A 17166-nucleotide genomic window follows, 5' to 3' on the forward strand; every position below is an offset into this window, starting at 1 on the left:
TATATGGTTTGGAGATTTAAATTACCTTGTGAGTAACCAGCATTCAGTTGAAAGGGGGAGATTAGTATTTTGTAATCTGTAAAGATTATGGTGCCACTGTAATTCTGTACCTGAAAAAGGTAGTAATCCAAACTTTATTATCTATCAATAATTCCATAAATTCAGCTAGATTAAGAAAACACAAAGGTGCATGATGAATTGGTTATGAACAGAACAGTGAATATTAAAATGCATTATTTCTAAACACAATTTAATAATTATTACAATTGAACACAATCTAATGTACAAAATACAACCCATACATGAAAGTTAGTTTACAACGGTTTCATAAATTTATATTGTCTTACTGAAGTGTCTACAATGACTTAATATCATTTTATCCACCTTGTTAATTGCACTTATTTTACTGAATTAAATGTAAAGAAGGTATTAGACATGGTCCCCAAAGAATAAAATATTTTAAGGTATTCTGAAGGTAAGGTTTTCCATCAATAGTTTACAACCATATCTACAAACATAGCCCAAGAAAGCCACCGCCGTTTTTATGCAAGGATTAAAAAAAATCATTGTGGCTCTCCACTGCCAAGCTTAGTGTTTGATGAACTAACAAATCAGAAATTAAAACACAGATTGAATCGCTCACTCATACTAACCTCTATCATACTATACATTATCTACTCAGGAAATTCCACTGCTGGGTTGCTACATGGAAAAAAAAATCTATTTCCTGTAACATAAACGTTGATAATGTAAAGGTGGATATATGAGGGTGTGAAAATAGTGGTCTACAGAAAATGTTGTTAAAACAAAACATGTAACAATAATCAGGATGTAAAGTAGGCCAGGTGTATCAGAGGTGGAAGGAAGACTTCCAGGTTATGTACAGGTGATCCTACTCCAGCAAGGCACATGTGTGTGAGACCACAGTTTGATGCACTGAGTGCAGACCCTGAGAATGTAGTTTCTCTTTGTGAAAAAGTGGTGTACGGGGGCTGGCTGCTTTCCCCAGTTCTGAGCAGTGTCATGTCATGCTAAAGTCTTGAGTGAGAAGCTGTTGGAGGAGTGATTCGACCAGCTGTAGGAGGAGGAAAAAATGAAAATATTTGTTTATTAAAATGTATACAGTCAATCTAATATCAAATGTAGCAGTCTGGGCTCTTTGGTCCTTTGCTGTTTATTCACACTAACAGTTATTTTCAAATCTGGCATTATTGAGCACTGCCATACCTTGCACTGCCTTCAAGTTTGGTAGTATCCTGTATATCACCAATATTAGTAGTCATTAGTAACCATAATGCCATTTAGTGAGTTGATGTTTCAACGGTGATTACATTTGGCTACAGGCACAATGAAGCTAAAAACAACTGGTTCAAAGACAAAATGTGAGATAAAATTTGACAGACAAGTTTTGAGCAGACATAAATATTTTACCTAGTGTATCACCTATCCTGTTTATGACTGCCTTGTTGACTCTGAATTCCATTTTCTCAGCTCTAAAATCAAAGAAAAATACAAATGTATACAAAAATGCACATAACATACATATGTACACCATATACAGTACATGTGTTAGAGATCCAACTCAACCTTTTCACTTTTCAGTGTTTCTTACCTTCTTGATTTTGTAACAGCGTCTAACCTCAACAATGCGGTCAATACATTTTTCTGTGTGTCTGATGAGAGAACGTCATATGACTCCAGCGCTCCTGTGCGGACAAAGAAAACAAGAGAAATTGTACTTCACATTAAGGTGAAATTGGAAAATATTATTACTTATATTATTTATTTTCTGTTGACTGCTTGTTGCTGATGCCACACTACAGGATCTTTATCAACAGATAAACCTAGGTAATTAGCGCTGTAAATATGTGACCAAGACCTGAGAGCATGAGCTTGAGGGCGTGGCTGCGGACCGCAGGGACAAACTCCTTCTCTGTGAAGACCGGTGAACTCTCATCACACAGGTATCTGAAAACAACCTGGTCAAAGAGGAGAAGAATGTCAGTATGTGACACCTACACCATTGATTAAAAAGGCAAGAGCTGCCTGGCACTAACGGGAAACAGGTGAACTACGTAAACAATTGAAATTGAGCTCTCCAGACCCCAGGCTGGGATTTCCTAGACAATTCCCAGTCATCCAGAATGATTACATATGCTGTCTGCAGTCTCACCTGGTATGCTTCAACATAAGGCTCCAATATTGCTCTGAGGAAGGCCATAGTGGAGTGTCCTCCCTCCATCACTGTGATGTCTTGGTCCATGATTTGGACGGCTCCACACTTCTTCAGCAAGGAGCAAGCCTCCTCAAAGTCCTGGGAAGGGAGTTTGAATAATTACAGATGCCTTCAGTGAAAACTGTATTTTGTTTTATACACAGTTCTGACCTGTTACAACCATTCCTCCTGAACCCACCTCTCCTCCCCTGCCTGGGATGAAGATGAATTCATTAGAAAATACTTCCTGAAGGAATCTGAAGCAAGTGAAGATGTCCTCTGGATGGGAAAAAATGTGTAAAAAATATGTGAGGGTGGATATGTAAAAAACTTGTGTGAAAATCCAGGGCACTGCTGAACAGATGCCAATGTCTGCCTCCTCACCTCTCCTGGACGAGGCTGCCGTGCGCATGGCCACTGCCAGCACAGCGGGCCGCACAAACACGTGCAGGGCCTGGTTCCTGTAGGAGGCGCACATGAGCACCGTCACGGCCTTCCGGAACACTCCCTCCTCTGGACTGCCTGTGCCCTGAGGCTCCTCCTCCACCAGCAAAACACGCCCCGCCTCGCAGCGTGCCACAGAGCGGTGGAGAGACAGGCTAGATGACATCACCTCACTGCACGGCATATGGCCTGAGAGAGAAGGGATGAGACTGACTCGTGCCCCCATTCAGAAATATTACAACATAGCATATCTATCTACCAAGTTTGTATAACGTAGCAGGACGCGTTATTAACTTAATACTGCTTCCACTGGTTGTGTTTTTCTTCACTGTGTCACACCTTTAAAGCACACTACAATAATACTTTTATTTTTGTTCACAATGCGGTACATGCAAATCACATGCTTTGTCAGTTTAGTCATTTCCTTTAATCCCTACAGCAGTAATCCTAACACAAATCCGATTGCAGCGACCAAAACTCCGCACTCTGTCTCTCAGCTGTGCCTTTCCACTTCTGAACAGACACTTACAATACAATTCAGTATAAAAATTGCTTAATTTGCCCTAGCATGTATGAAATCAAGGCTGACTTGAAATACACTAGCAAGGGGTCTGATTGGTCCAAGACAGTTAATTGGTTTTTCATAAGCACAACATACACTGCTAGGAGAGAGCACCTCCTGCTGTTTACTATTGTGTTAGCAAAGCGTACCAGGCCAGTCTAGGTGGGCCCCGAAGCCCAGTGCCAGCTCCTTCAACCACTGGGTCTGCCGGGCAAGGGAGTCCCAGTCCATGCCCTCCAGGTTCTGCATCAGGATGGTGGCCATTAGGCTCCATGGACTCAAAACCATATTCTCCTCCTGCAAGTGCACTATCGTGTGAGCCGTGGTGTTCACAAATGCCTGGCAGTCCTCACTGGGCCTCACGGGAAGGTCCCTGTGAATGAGTCACAATAGGATGTGTTAAATCAACAGTGTTTCGTTTCTAGCCTTGATTAAAAATAAGTAACGGGGAAGTTTTTTTTCAAGTAAATATGACAGGCTGTCAAGAGCTGTTATGACCAAATGGTGGGAATGATGGAACAACTCATTATCTGCCTACATTCAGCCTGGCTGTAAAGCAGTAACTTCGGATACTAGTGAGTATGAAACAAAATCTATTAGCTTCACTTCCAAACATGGGCTTTGGGCATCTAGCAATTATCACAGAATACAGAAATACACCAAAACCACCAAGACCACACATATTCGATGCAATTACCTGGGGACCAAATTGTACTGTCTGCGATCAATCTTCCCCTTGGCCAGTTCTCGCACTGAGACAGGATGGCCGAAGCAAACATGCATGGTGCCATAATCCTCATTGAGAACTTTTCTGGCTTTCAAAAGCCCCTGGGAGAAAAAGACACTACACAGCTGTTGAATTGTATACTCATTAATTATTAAAGATTAGTAAAACTGTTAAGAAAGATGATTTGAAATATAGCATTAAAGCTGTAAGTATACACTGCAGTCAGCTTCATGTCTTCCACATGTCTAGTATTGATAAAATATCAGAACCTGGATTTCTGTAAAGCGTTTGCTTATCAGCCGGCAGGAGATGTACCATGGTCGACTCTTTAGGCTTGGGAACACCCAGAAGCTCATGGGCCAGCAGGGACTCTTCCAGCACGCGGTCATAGCTAATGCTGATGGGCACCAGGCTGATGTCATACACCTCGCCCTTGAAGAAAGGCTCTATTACCATGTGCATCATCCCTGCAAACACAAGCAAAACTGTGAGTGTCTTCTCTGCATAAAACCAGCTTTTCTATGGACAACTGTTATCTGGTCCAGATTTTTAGCTGATGAGGTGTATAGTTATCAGAAATGTACAATGGTTTGGTGAAGTTTGATTGTAGGGGCATGAGGGGACATAGTAAAAAAATTCTGAAAAGCCATGCAGAGATATACCTAACTAGACGGGAAATGCAAACTGAGGTCTGTGCTGCCAAAGTTAATGGACTGCTATCCAATTTACTAGGGGTGAAATAATTCATAATTCTGCAGCATTTTTAGTACAATCCATGACAACAAGGTCTTGCTTGTATAGTGTAAAATAAGCTGTATCAAATTTTTACTGAAATCAAAATGCAGCACATTCCTATAACCAAATATTACCATCCCTTATTGTCTCACAGGCCTGGGTTCACACCAAATGCAGCATTTTCAAGACATTTCCAAAACATTTACAGTTCTCATATAACAACATTAAAGCATTATTGCCAACCAGAGACTCACCTAACTTGGGAGTCAAAGACTTCAGGCTTCGGCTTCGTAACCCCTCTACGTAGAACTCAATCGGAGCGTATCCCGTCTGCAGGTCAAAACAGACATGACCGCTAGGTCAAGATCTCTCAAAACACAGACTGCCTTTAGAGGATGTGTGCTTGTTCTCGGTTGTACGTCGAGGACATGTACCCGTACGATTGTTCGGACGTACTCTGAGAGCACTGCCCAGTACAGCTTGTCTGCCCCGATAGCGCGGCGTATGAAGAAAGCCCCTGACCTGCGAAAGATCTCCCCAACCAGTTTCATCCCCATCAGAGCTGGAGGACAGACCGAGACACAGGCAGACACATGTAAAGGCTGCCCCATTGTTCCAGCACTTACAGTATGAATATGTAAGTGACCCAGGGAGATCACTCTGAAAACTAAAACATTTTCAACAGAAAGTGTACTGAGTTTCTTGGAATCAAGCAGATATGTTGAGAAATGAACACACAGACGTTTGCAGTGGTAGCAGTAGTCAGTGTTAAGGTCTACAACCCAAATATCACATACTTTACATTTAAATGACAAAGCTATACTTTCTGTTGGACTGTCACTCCATAGAACCACCAGGGCAGGGAATGTTGTAATAGATACTTGCGGATTCCAGCAGCAATGACAGGAATAGAGATGTCATAGGTGAAGAGGATGTAGGAGAGCACCAGGAAGTCCACATAGCTCCTGTGATTGGGCATCAACACCACCGGATACTCCTGAATGGCTTGCTGAAGCTGGGTGATGAGGAGACATCCATTGAGAATGTATGTATTTTAAAAAACAGTTCAGTTCATTTGTTAATATACCTGATTCATCACTATGCCAATTGTTGGTTCATATAGTTAAACATAGTTTTCAGGGAAGAAATACCCACTGACAATATATAGCACCACACTTATTAGGTTTTTAAATGCACAATATTATTCTTAAATTATGACTCTATGTTATAATAAAAATAAGAACAGCATTATATTGTAGGTAATACAAAGGGTTATCCGTTGTGTTTTTCCATCCCTTTTGAACTTCCAGAGAGGAAATCAATCAAATTCTACTAAGGTCCTTTTAAACAGAGATATTATTGATTACCACACAGTGCCATTATGTTGAATTACTAACTACTCACATCAATGAAGACGCAAGCATGCTAAGAGATCTTTTTATGCAGATGTATAGACTATGGTCACATTCATATGCTGTTGCACTTTACACAGATAAAGGTGAATACATTTATTACATTTTGCAATAATTTCAGGAGAACTACATTGTGTAACCAAACTCAAATGGTACCCTGATTTGTTGTGGCTGATCACTACATGGCCTCCAGTCAAACCAGTTCAATAATTTTGAAATTTGGTAATCAACTGACTGCATGAACCCGCGGCTGTCATGTTGTTTGTTATGTCACCGTCTAAATATCACATTCTAATTTACAGAACATAACCGGCAACCAGATGCTTGAGAGCTTTTTAAAACGAACAGGATGTGTCTGACAACAGAAGCTGAAAAAGAAAATAACATCCAGATTATCAGCCTTAAAGCAAGGTAGTTGCAGATGTAATGTTAACACGCTTGGTTGAGCGGTGTAAAGCAGACAGGATCAATTAGCCGATGGATCTCTGACCCTCACCCTCTGCAGGCCCTCGTCATTAACGTGGATCCTGCGAAACAGCCTCTTGAAGACTTTGCTCAAGGTGAAGCCCAGGAATCGGATGAAGCCCAGCTGCAGGTTCTGAGACATTTCCTCCAGTATCCCAGCAGCCTCCTCTCTGATCACCTCTGAAGGCTCACCGTTCTCCGCAGACATCTGCACACACACAGAAACACAAGACCTATGGGTTTTATTGATACAGGCCTTTATATGTACCTGTTCAAACATACTAACACATGGAGTAAGTTAGGACGCACACACAAGCAAACAGATACATGGATATACATATATACTGTAAATGTTAAATGTTTGTTTTGTGTTGATAAGGATCCCTGTTTTCCATTTGTAGCTTTATCCATAACTGTGCTCACTGATTCGTCTCCATAGCAACTGGTTAATTATTATCATTATAGTCATTTAGCATACGCACTTACCCAGAATTGATTACAATTTCTACGTTATCCATTTTTTTTACAGCTGGATGTCGACTGAGGCGATTCTGGGTCGAGCACCTTGGCCAAGGGTACAGCAGCAGTGATTGAATCAGCAGCCTTTCAGCTACAATCCCTGCTCCTTAGCACTATGCTACACTACCGCCCCCTGGATAATTGTCATTGTTTGCTGATTAATTCTGCATGTGAATCCAGCCATGGGTTAACAAGCTGCAACTATGCAAATTAGCAATTATCTGTGGTTAAATACGGGCATGTGGCTGGAGAACGGGAGCTGAAACTGAGTAGTGTATGTTGTGGCTGTGCCTCTGAATGTGTTGGTTCTGTGTCTGTGTCTATATAAATGCCAAAGTGTAAAGGTCAGAGAGTACACAGTTATGTTACGTTCCTCACCTGTTGAATGACATAGCGCAGGTATTGTGACTCCAGTACAGTCCTGTTTAGGGCACTGGAAGAGCGGGGCTGCATGCCCTTGTACGGCTGTGGGTTAAAGCTCCTCAGGGCATGGCTCAGGTCACTGGACCGCCTCCTCTCCTCTAGGATATCTCGAAAGTGCTCCCACCCGTTCAATTCCATAAACTGAACCTGGAGCAAGTGACACCACATGTCAATCACTTACATCACTTTCCTCCTTTATGCTGCACAACAACAGCCACTTGCAACCACATTTATAAACAGACCAAGGCAAATTTCTATATGGAGGAACTTCAGATTTCCTACTGGCACAAAAATTATAATTTTCTTAAAGAACAGTCTTCAGTAATTACTGTATATGCCAAACCTGTATGCAAGCCAGGTAAGCAGATAGTCATGTTTTCCTGATGAGTTACTACAGACCAGTTTGACTGCTAATTGTGAATGTTGTGCTGTATCTTTAGCAAAATAGTTTCAGCTAGCTAGCTAATAGCTTTCTTTAATGTGACAGACGACAGATCCAGGCAAAAAGTTTTAAAAGTTTCATGCAATTAACATACTAACCACCGGGGATTAGAATGATCGGATCTTGAACACTGCCATGTGGACTTAAACTGGACAGAATTTGCACAGTATTTGCAGCAATAAATTCCAACGCAAACAACCGAACAGACAATTCGAATTCAATTACTCCATCCCCCTACACCATAGACTACATAATCCACCTTCTGTGAATCTAATATCAAGACCACATCAATAAACATGCAGGACCACAACAACAAAGCGGGGCTATGTTGGCCTGTGTGTAAACAGCATACTATCTAACTGGTTTCGTAAATCCGACCAATTTCAACAAGAAATTGTCAAGTAAAGCTTCCTGTTAAGATTCAATGCCCCAACCCTAATTCACAGACCAAGTTGTACACGTGCATTCTGTGCACATGCATACAGTCGTGTATACAACCGGCCTTTTAGTTACTGACATGCGTTCACTGCAAACTAAACAACTATTAATTACTTTCCTGCAACAGTAATACACTACTGTAACCGTGTAAAAATGACCTTAACACCATGCCTGTGAGTTGACTGCTTAGGTTCTAGTTTAGGATCTGAAAAAGTCTCAATACGCAAATTATTAAGTAATGTAAAATCATGAAAGCAACCAAATTCAAAGACACAAGTTTTAAGAACCTAGCACACTACTCTGTAAAGCATTAATTTTCATCATCCTTTGACCGTTGTGGTTGTTCCACATTTGTGTAGCTATGAGGCTACAGGCGATACATATCGTGAGATTTATTATTACTTGTGATGGTGAGTGCGCAAGCATTGGTAAAACTTTAACGAACACAAACTGTTTTTTTTAGCACGTTTTACGTGAGTATCCAGTTTGCAGACAATTTCTGCAGCGCCGGAGACCGAAGAGCTGTCTATGACCTACAGTATCAGCCGACAGTGATAGATGGGCCTTGGATCACGAACCCTGATCGCTGCGTGGCACAAAGTAATGTTGATAACGTAGAGGAGTCTGCAGAACTAAAAAAAACACGGCCGTAGTGTTTACGAACAACGATTAAATTGTCACTCAGTTTCCAATGTGTAGGCTAAACTCTTTTCAGAAGCGGAGCGGCATTGGAACGGAGCTATAATCACACTGCAATTTATTAATGCAAACACAATTGATACGAAAACTGAAATCGAGAAAATCCCTTGATTAGTGAAACTAACAAAGTGAAAGAGGAAGCACGACAACGCTAGTTCACTCTGCTACATGGACCCAAGCGATATGCGTTATATATACCAACTAGGACATACTAGAGGATTTAAAAAGTGCATAGCTACCGAGTTCTCCATCGCTCTGGGGCAGCACGGTATCTGCGGCAAGTGCCTCTCCGTTCACATACTTTTCGCAGACAAGTACAGCTCTCTTTCCAGGATGAAAATCGGCAGTGCAGCGTCGCAAGCCAATCAAAGGACGAGATTTCGGGAACTCCTCCCGAATATGTCACGCTAGAGTGCTCGATTACATTGAGCTGGTGCTCTGTGACCCTAATAGATTAAAACTTTTTTTTCCCTTCCGTAGGCATTTTCATCATTGTTGCATGAGAGCGTGTTTTCGCCGTCATTTTCGATGGGCTCCACGGGGCAATTAAGACATCATCAACATCGTACACAAGGCCCTATTGTACTGTACTGTTCCTGTAACTACCTACACATAATCTCATGGTATTGCAAAGAAACATATCATGATGTTGTATTATCACCATACTTTGCAACGCATATCTAAATGGTCTTGTCTCAAGTTTGTGTCGTTACTGAATACTAGCCCCCATCTCGTGACCAGGTGCCCCTATCAACAAGTTGCCGGTCTGTATTTTCCGTTTCAGCACCTAGACAGCGATGTCCTCAAGTGCCTGTGGCTATGCTTGCTGGGGAAAGTATGAGGGAGGAAGATTAAAAAAACAACAACAACTGTGTTGCATCAAGTACAGGTGCATCTGTTATATATGATTACCTATGACATATGTAATGTAGGGGACCTGCCGTACGTGACCTTGGTTATCAGTCTCCTTGATTCGACAAATAGAAATTTGTGGGGAAAAAACTTGTACTCACCATTTTCAACTCCAGCCTTTATTCAAACATGTTGATATTGTTCAATCAATTTCAGGATATATGGTTCACCTGACTGAATTAAAAACTCATTTTAGCTTATCCACTATGGCCAGCATATTGGCATATCAGGTCTGAAAGATTTCATGAAGAATAATACAAGACTATAACAGAATATAATGATGGGAGAATTCTCCTGAAGCCACTGATTTTTCATAGCCGTTTATTGAAATGATTGTTAATATACAGATAAAAATGACATTGACCTCATAACATTAAACTGTAGTCTATTCTGAGAAACAAAATTAAATAAATCCAGACAATACCAGCCATGAATAAGGCCATGTAAAGAGCACTGAAATACAGATCTTTCACAGAAAGAATATTAAAGTTGTACAGGGCTGCCTCAATAAAGAAACAACTAGTGGAGGCATATGAGTTTGAAATAATGACCATTCCTATGGTTTCTGTGCAATAGGGAAGCATTGTCCTACAGGGTGCAGACATGTGAGAAACACATTGATTCTATAATATGTTCTTGAGACTCTTGGTTTTCAGGATAAAACAGTGCACTTACAAACACCCCATCAATCCCTTAGCCAAGGCATATTCTTATCCCAGAGAGCTGCCAATTTTTATGGCTTCTTTTTTGTTCCTATCATTAAATATTTAGCTGGTTCAATTAATTGGTCAAAATGGCCATGCAATGAAGGTATTCAGTTACTGAGCATTTGGTAGACCTCAGGGTGGAAATCAATCTAAACACAAAGCAGTTTGCTATCCTGTTCAGTTGCACTGTATTCCACCCTGTGACTGCAAATGATTGTTCCAAGCAAGTGTTCCTCATTGGTTCCTTTCAAAACTATCATCATTAAAACAATAATAAAAAGGTGGAACAAAAAAGTAACACTTGCTTACAAACGGTTAGCGGTAGATGTTTTTGAGATAAAGTGATGAATTTTTCAGTATAATACGCTATATAAATGCTATACAGTAAGTTACTGTATATGTGCATTCACTGTGAGAAAACTGTCAATTGTAGGTCAGTAAATTCAATCTCCCTTGCATGGTTTACACTCAGTTTTCTAGGTGTCGATCAATTTATGATTGGAAGGTAACCACAGAAATCAGCAGACAGGGCCCTCCAGTTATAGGAGTGAATAGCAGTGATTTTAGGGATGAAACATAATTTGTCTTCTTAGCTACGCAGTTCTGTATACATTACAGCAACACTGTAATACTGCAATACAGTACTGTTCATGTAGGTTACACTATAGCACAAAGAAAATACAAATGTGCTCCCACTAAACTGTTGTAATGTCTCCTGCCAGTTTCGAGAGTATATCATGAATGTTAGCACCTAAATAGGGGATGGGGTGAGGGGACTGACCTCTGCATTTCTCCAGGAACATGGTAAAGCAGTAACGATTGATCCTGTAATGATACCATTACAGGTACACATAAAATACTAAACACATTTAGAGTGATTTCCATATTAATTCAGATATTTCCCTTCATAAAACAAAATTTCAACAATATTTGAATAAATGTGCTGTACATATTCACCCCACACAAAATACTCTCTTGCCCACATTATACAACATAAATACAGATAAAATAATACACAACTTTCTGGGGTGACAGTGTACCCTGTTACAGGGGCAAGTAACTTTTTCTATGCATGCCATTTGATCAATGTGTTAAATCTTACAAAAGTAAAAAGAGGAAAACATTTTGACCATTAAAACTAACATTGGTAGTTTTGTTTACAATAATGTAATGCATTGATCATTTCTTTGAAGATTAACTTATGAATAGAATGTGTCTCTACACAACAGTCATCGTGACACCATGTTTTGTGATTATGGTCAGTGCAAAACTGTTGCTAGCTGTGAAGACGTGAACCAGCTTGTCTTATGCATACATACCACTGCAGTGCCACAGCATTTGGTTTCCCTCTTTTTTTTAGAACGAACTTCAAAAAAATAAAAATTAAAAATGTCATGTCTTCTGTTTACCCTGTACCAAAAGCAGGTATGTTCTCTATACATAAAAGCTATAAACATTTTTAAACACATATAGCATCAATTTGCCTAAATTAGAACACGCAATCGACTTACACCACATACAAAACATTTAACAGTATGCACTTACGGATCAGGGGAGAGGAAACACCCATGTTACACACGTGACCTCTTTTAAATAAAAAAATAACACTCACAAATTGGTATGCATTCCAGCTACTCACACAGGGAAAGCTAAAAGATGTTGGCTGCTAACAGTTTTGCTGATTGCTGTGACCACATGACACATGAACACTGCCCTAAGCAGTGCGGGTTAGCAGACCTGCAGATGAGGAAGACTATGTTATCTGCGAATCTATTCAGTGCCAACAGCCAACCATCACGTTTCAGCCGGGTAAGTCACTAAGGGTGAGTGAAAGACATGGAGCTAAACACAAGCATCTGCTGTTAGCATGGACGGTCAAGACATTCCGACCCATTCCAAATCAACAGCTATTACGCTGTCACCCGTCGCCAGGCTGTCCTCCGTGGGCGGACCATAGCACCCTTTTTTATGATTGGATAGCGGTTAACTTGGATCCATACGCTGGACTGCATTTATAGTCAACACTGCAGCTAACGAACAACCCTCAACACTTTTTAGCAAGCTGACGTGTCCTTCTCAAACATAAGCTGATCCACGTATGTATGAAAGCGAGTAATTTTTGAAATCACACCTCCTGCAGATGCAGACTTATTCATGACAACTTCTAAACCACGTACGGAATCTGTATTACAACTGCGTTTTTGCTGTTTAGCGATCTATTCAGCCTGAAATTAGTGTTGTGGGATTTACCTATTTCTGTCTACTGTTGACATGAGCAGGGTAGGCCTTTATGCTGAACAGTGAGAAGTGCAAGGTTACAATTAAAGTGCAACTCAGCCTCTATCTCTCTCAGTACAGAGTGTTTGGCACAAACTCATTGAAATGCATTTCTCTCACCAGCAGCTTCTCAGTGCGATCAACTCACCAACATTGCATTACAAAAGGCAATTGATCTGACAAATCTTAGGATGTAGAGATTGCACGGATTTCTGCTGTTTTTCTCAGCAACATGAGCAAAACATAAAAGACCAGGATGTTAGATTGTTTCTTTCTCAAGAGTAAAAAATACTACTCAGATAATCTGACTATGAGCCCGTGCAAAGTTCTTACAGGTTAACTGGGATTTATTTTATTTTTACAAAAAGTGCTCATTTGCTTTTGTGCGTAGAGGTATGGGTATGCGCGATGCAGTGCAAAGCTGCTCTCTGCCTGTCTGCACGTCTGCGCAGCTGCGTCCGTTGCCGTGGCGCTCATCCGGACTCCAGAGGCTCGTCCTGCTGCTCCACCTCTGGCAGCTGCTCCCTCCAGTAGGTGAACTGGCTGTAGGTGTCGGAGCAGGGGAAGTCGGACGAGTCCCCGCGCAGCAGCAGCGGGAAGACGTGGTCGACCACCTCCCCGAGCCGAGTGTACCTGCAAGGGTTGGGGGGGGGGGGGGGGGGGGGGGAAGAGCAACGTCAGTCTTTGGAAAGACCAGCAGCCCAGATTCAGCGCATGATCTCTTTAACATTCTGTAATTAATAATAAAGTAAAATAAAATTCTGTGTGCTTTTGTTCATCATGTTTTCTGACTGACTGACTGCTGAAGTCCCAGCCCTTGTCCCAGAAACAAAAAGGTCAAACTCGCCTGAATGCTCTGATAAAAGCTAAGGGTAAAGTGCATTGCATCTAGACCTCATATAGGGCAAAGAGATAAGGGAGAGCGTCAGGGTCATGCTAACAAAACACAACACAGCCGGATCACTGGAGAGCCACTGCCTCATGCGTTCTTCAGCGCAGCGTCAGAGACACAGCAGCAGGGCCTTTGCACTTACGATGATATGTTGGTCTTGGCGTGTTCTTGAACCAGTTCTCCTTTCGGGTTGACTGTAAAGATTCTGTTTAAAGGGACACCGACTTCCTTATATGAATATACATCCTAAGAGAAGAAGAAAACGTCTGAAAATTAACACATATTCAGATCATTTTGTGGGGCATAGCCTCAAAGTATACATATATTCTAGCATAGCCATGCTGTTCACTCAGGTGCAGTACTCACTGTTGGCCTGTTCCCAAAGGCAGCGTAGAAAGGCTCAGTGTTCGGGTAGAAGAGGTTTTTGATGTCTGTCAGACATTCCACTTTGAACTTCTCTGGCTTTTTCTCAATAACTTCCCTAAAATGAACACAAGAAACAGGTCAGAAACAACAGAGCTTGCTCAGTATTGGGGAAATAAGATTGTTCTCTGTCCTGTCAAGGCAAAATATTATGGTTTGAAACACTAATAATTAAACATGCCATGCCGCTGTGTTCCCCAAAACAATAAAAATATGGCAAGAATTCAATAGCCATGAAATCTGTTATGCTCAGCCATGCTAAGGTTATAATGCTATTGCTATAGCATAGATAGCATTATAGCATGCTATCTATTGCTACAATTAGTTCAAATGAATATGTCTTGGTGTAACATGACTACAACTCTCCAAAAACATCAGTGCAATCATATATTTTCATACTTGCAGAAATGTACGAACCATGTGCCACTTCCTAAGGAAAACTGTGTGCATAGAGAAGACCCAGAAGTGTGGCAGGCACCTAGACGTCTCACCTGTGCAGGGCAGAGAAGAGGCTACTGGGGCTGAGCAGAACCGGGCCCTGGGGCAGCATGGTGCCTCTCTCATTGACCCAGTGCAGGTACCCGCGGGTCATGTCCGCCATCCCGATGGCCCGGGCCGAGCAGTACAGGAACTTGTACCCATTTCTATCAGAAAGTTCACAGTAAACAGACCATGCTAAACACATAGCCTCAAGCTCACACAAAGACAGTGAGAGTGCTATGTGCTATCTACATACATCAAAGCTTCTACTGTGTCTGTGAGATCCTACACAGAAATACATCAAGTGCAAATACTAAGCCAATGGGTCTTAATAGCAGACCAGGAGCTGTATTCAGTTATGAGATCATAAAACACAAAATAAAACACGTGATGCAAAGCACTGCTGAGTTTCATAATGCCTTATCTAATGGTTGTGTAACCGGTTCTCGAAGGTTGCGCTTACTGGCTGACTTTGTGATAGAGGCGGGCGATGCCCTGATGGGTCCAGTCTTTGCCCAGCGTTGGCAGAATGTGGCCCAGAGTGTCAGATCTGTAGGATTGACAGCATTGAGACGGCATTCAGAAAACAGGCTGATTTGAATAACAAATATAAAATATCTACAATATTTTCATGAGGGCTGTGCTATATCACTGTCAAATACTTCAGACTGATCTGCGTAAACGTTAAATTGCATGAAAGTGTACATGATGCCATTGTGTCTGTGGTAAGTCAGCAAAAAGAACAGATCATGACACAGTGCAAAGTAGCTACCTCAAAGTCATCATGCTGGGAGCAGGTTATAATGAAGGATAAAGTTGTGGTTTGTTAAGTTTTTATTGTTTTGAATTCTGCTATGAGATACTTGGAAATGTTTCTTTGCATTAGGATATTATGAATAATAGTGAACATGTTATAGCCATGAAATATGATCATTTTTGCACCTGATAACTTTTGTTTTACATGTATGCTTTACTTTATTCCCACCCACTGTAGAGTATCCATTAATTACAGTATATGCTGGTTTAGGGTATTACAGGGAGTAGAACTTCAATTTAAGGTAAATTACATTAATGTACTCTAATTGCTGAAATATAATATTTATTTAACCATTTTGTATGTTTGTACTTTGTTCTAAATATTACTTGTACTTTTGCTGCAATGATCAGCCTGAGGGTTGATTTCAATAATGTGGCAGTTTCTGCAGTGTGTAGTGGGAGGGCAAGGTTCAGTTCCCAGCTCAGGAAATCAAGCTCCTTGTCTCCCCAGACACACACCATACTAGTAACATTGTACTTAACCACAGACAGGCGTCTAAGCAGACTAGGCAAGTAGACAAACGAGTATGTATTACTACTCTTACTGTTAATACTACTACCAATGCTACTGTGAGTACTAAATATTGCATCAGTGTTTTGTGAATACGGGCTCTGGTGTGTATGAATCAAGGTTGATGACCTGGTGCCCCTTTCCCCCCACCTGGTGCCCCTTTCCCCCCACCCCTGGCCAGCGCCACCCTCCAGACCTAGTGATGGTGCCGTCGATGTCGGAGATGACGATCTTGTCGTCCCAGCTCCACAGGTAGATGGTGCCCTCGCAGCGGCAGGTGCCCTGGTACTGAGTGGTGACGCTGAAGACCACGTCGTTGGGGCCGTCCTTCAACTGCAGGCTCGCCTGGGGCACAGAGAGGGCGCGTCATTCGCCCTAAATTCTGACACCCTGACATTTTAAGATTCACCGCTCAAAGCTCCAAGGGGACTACTTAGAATGGGACTAAATAAAGAATCATATCTTATTACAGAAACAGGAAATTTCCCCACTGGGCCACAATATGGAACCAAGGATATCAATACAGAACAACTCTGTAACCAAATAAAGGCCAGCTCTTATAATACAAACAATAGCCCTCTGACAAGTAAGAGCATAATATTACGCTGACAAATGGTGGTGGGTTGTGATGGTTTGTTGGAACAGCTCTACACTCAGTCCCATAGTCTCTCACCCCCCAAACAACACTTGATCGGTTCACACCTCTGGGCCTCTGCTTAATTAAGAGACTATAGCCCTTACCAGCTGCTCAGAACTGAGTCGGAGTGTCTTCTTGTAGGACACGCCCCCAGAGGTGAGCAGGGGATCTGGTTGGGTGGGGCCAGGGCTCAGTTTGGCTGTCCTGTGGTCCTCGTCGCTGGAAGATGATTCGTCCTTCCGTCTGAGATGAGAGGCAAGAGTGAGACATGCCTGACATCACTCCCCATCACAATCAGACTCAGCATCTGATATGCTGACATGCGTAAGCACAATCTCAGACCCACAGAAAACATGACACACTGAAATGTACAATGTGTACACTGCTCTTTCAGATACTTTCGTTTTACATACACCCTTCTCACAAATGT

The 17166-nt window shown here is 41.7% G+C and overlaps 2 protein-coding genes across 4 annotated transcripts in view; both read right to left on the bottom strand.

Annotated features, from left to right (window-relative positions):
- Window positions 1-444: 444 nt before the first annotated feature.
- si:ch73-21k16.5 (dihydroxyacetone phosphate acyltransferase) lies at window positions 445-9393 on the bottom strand. Its single transcript, XM_036549458.1, has 16 exons — window positions 9321-9393; window positions 7458-7649; window positions 6592-6768; window positions 5569-5698; window positions 5118-5245; window positions 4938-5013; window positions 4264-4415; window positions 3919-4049; window positions 3371-3594; window positions 2600-2848; window positions 2415-2494; window positions 2174-2314; window positions 1880-1979; window positions 1613-1706; window positions 1432-1493; window positions 445-1075 (listed from the first exon to the last, which is right to left on the bottom strand). Exons 1-16 carry the CDS (start codon window positions 9330-9332, stop codon window positions 1032-1034), a joined length of 1992 nt encoding a protein of 663 aa, XP_036405351.1. The 5' UTR covers window positions 9333-9393; the 3' UTR covers window positions 445-1031.
- Window positions 9394-13298: 3905 nt separating this feature from the next.
- The window catches only part of LOC118791919 (phosphatidate phosphatase LPIN1-like), a 30754-nt gene continuing 26886 nt past the window's right edge, over window positions 13299-17166 (bottom strand). For all 3 annotated transcript variants that reach the window (XM_036549457.1, XM_036549455.1, XM_036549456.1), the window contains 7 exons: window positions 16841-16979; window positions 16296-16444; window positions 15236-15322; window positions 14784-14936; window positions 14236-14350; window positions 14012-14115; window positions 13299-13610 (listed from right to left, as the gene is read on the bottom strand). In XM_036549457.1, coding sequence (XP_036405350.1) covers window positions 13451-13610; window positions 14012-14115; window positions 14236-14350; window positions 14784-14936; window positions 15236-15322; window positions 16296-16444; window positions 16841-16979 — 907 coding nt within the window. In that variant the 3' untranslated portion in view covers window positions 13299-13450. The remainder of the gene's footprint in view (window positions 13611-14011; window positions 14116-14235; window positions 14351-14783; window positions 14937-15235; window positions 15323-16295; window positions 16445-16840; window positions 16980-17166) is intronic.

This window comes from Megalops cyprinoides, chromosome 17 (genome assembly GCF_013368585.1).
Source record: "Megalops cyprinoides isolate fMegCyp1 chromosome 17, fMegCyp1.pri, whole genome shotgun sequence".
In the NCBI taxonomy this organism is placed as follows: Eukaryota; Metazoa; Chordata; class Actinopteri; order Elopiformes; family Megalopidae; genus Megalops; species Megalops cyprinoides.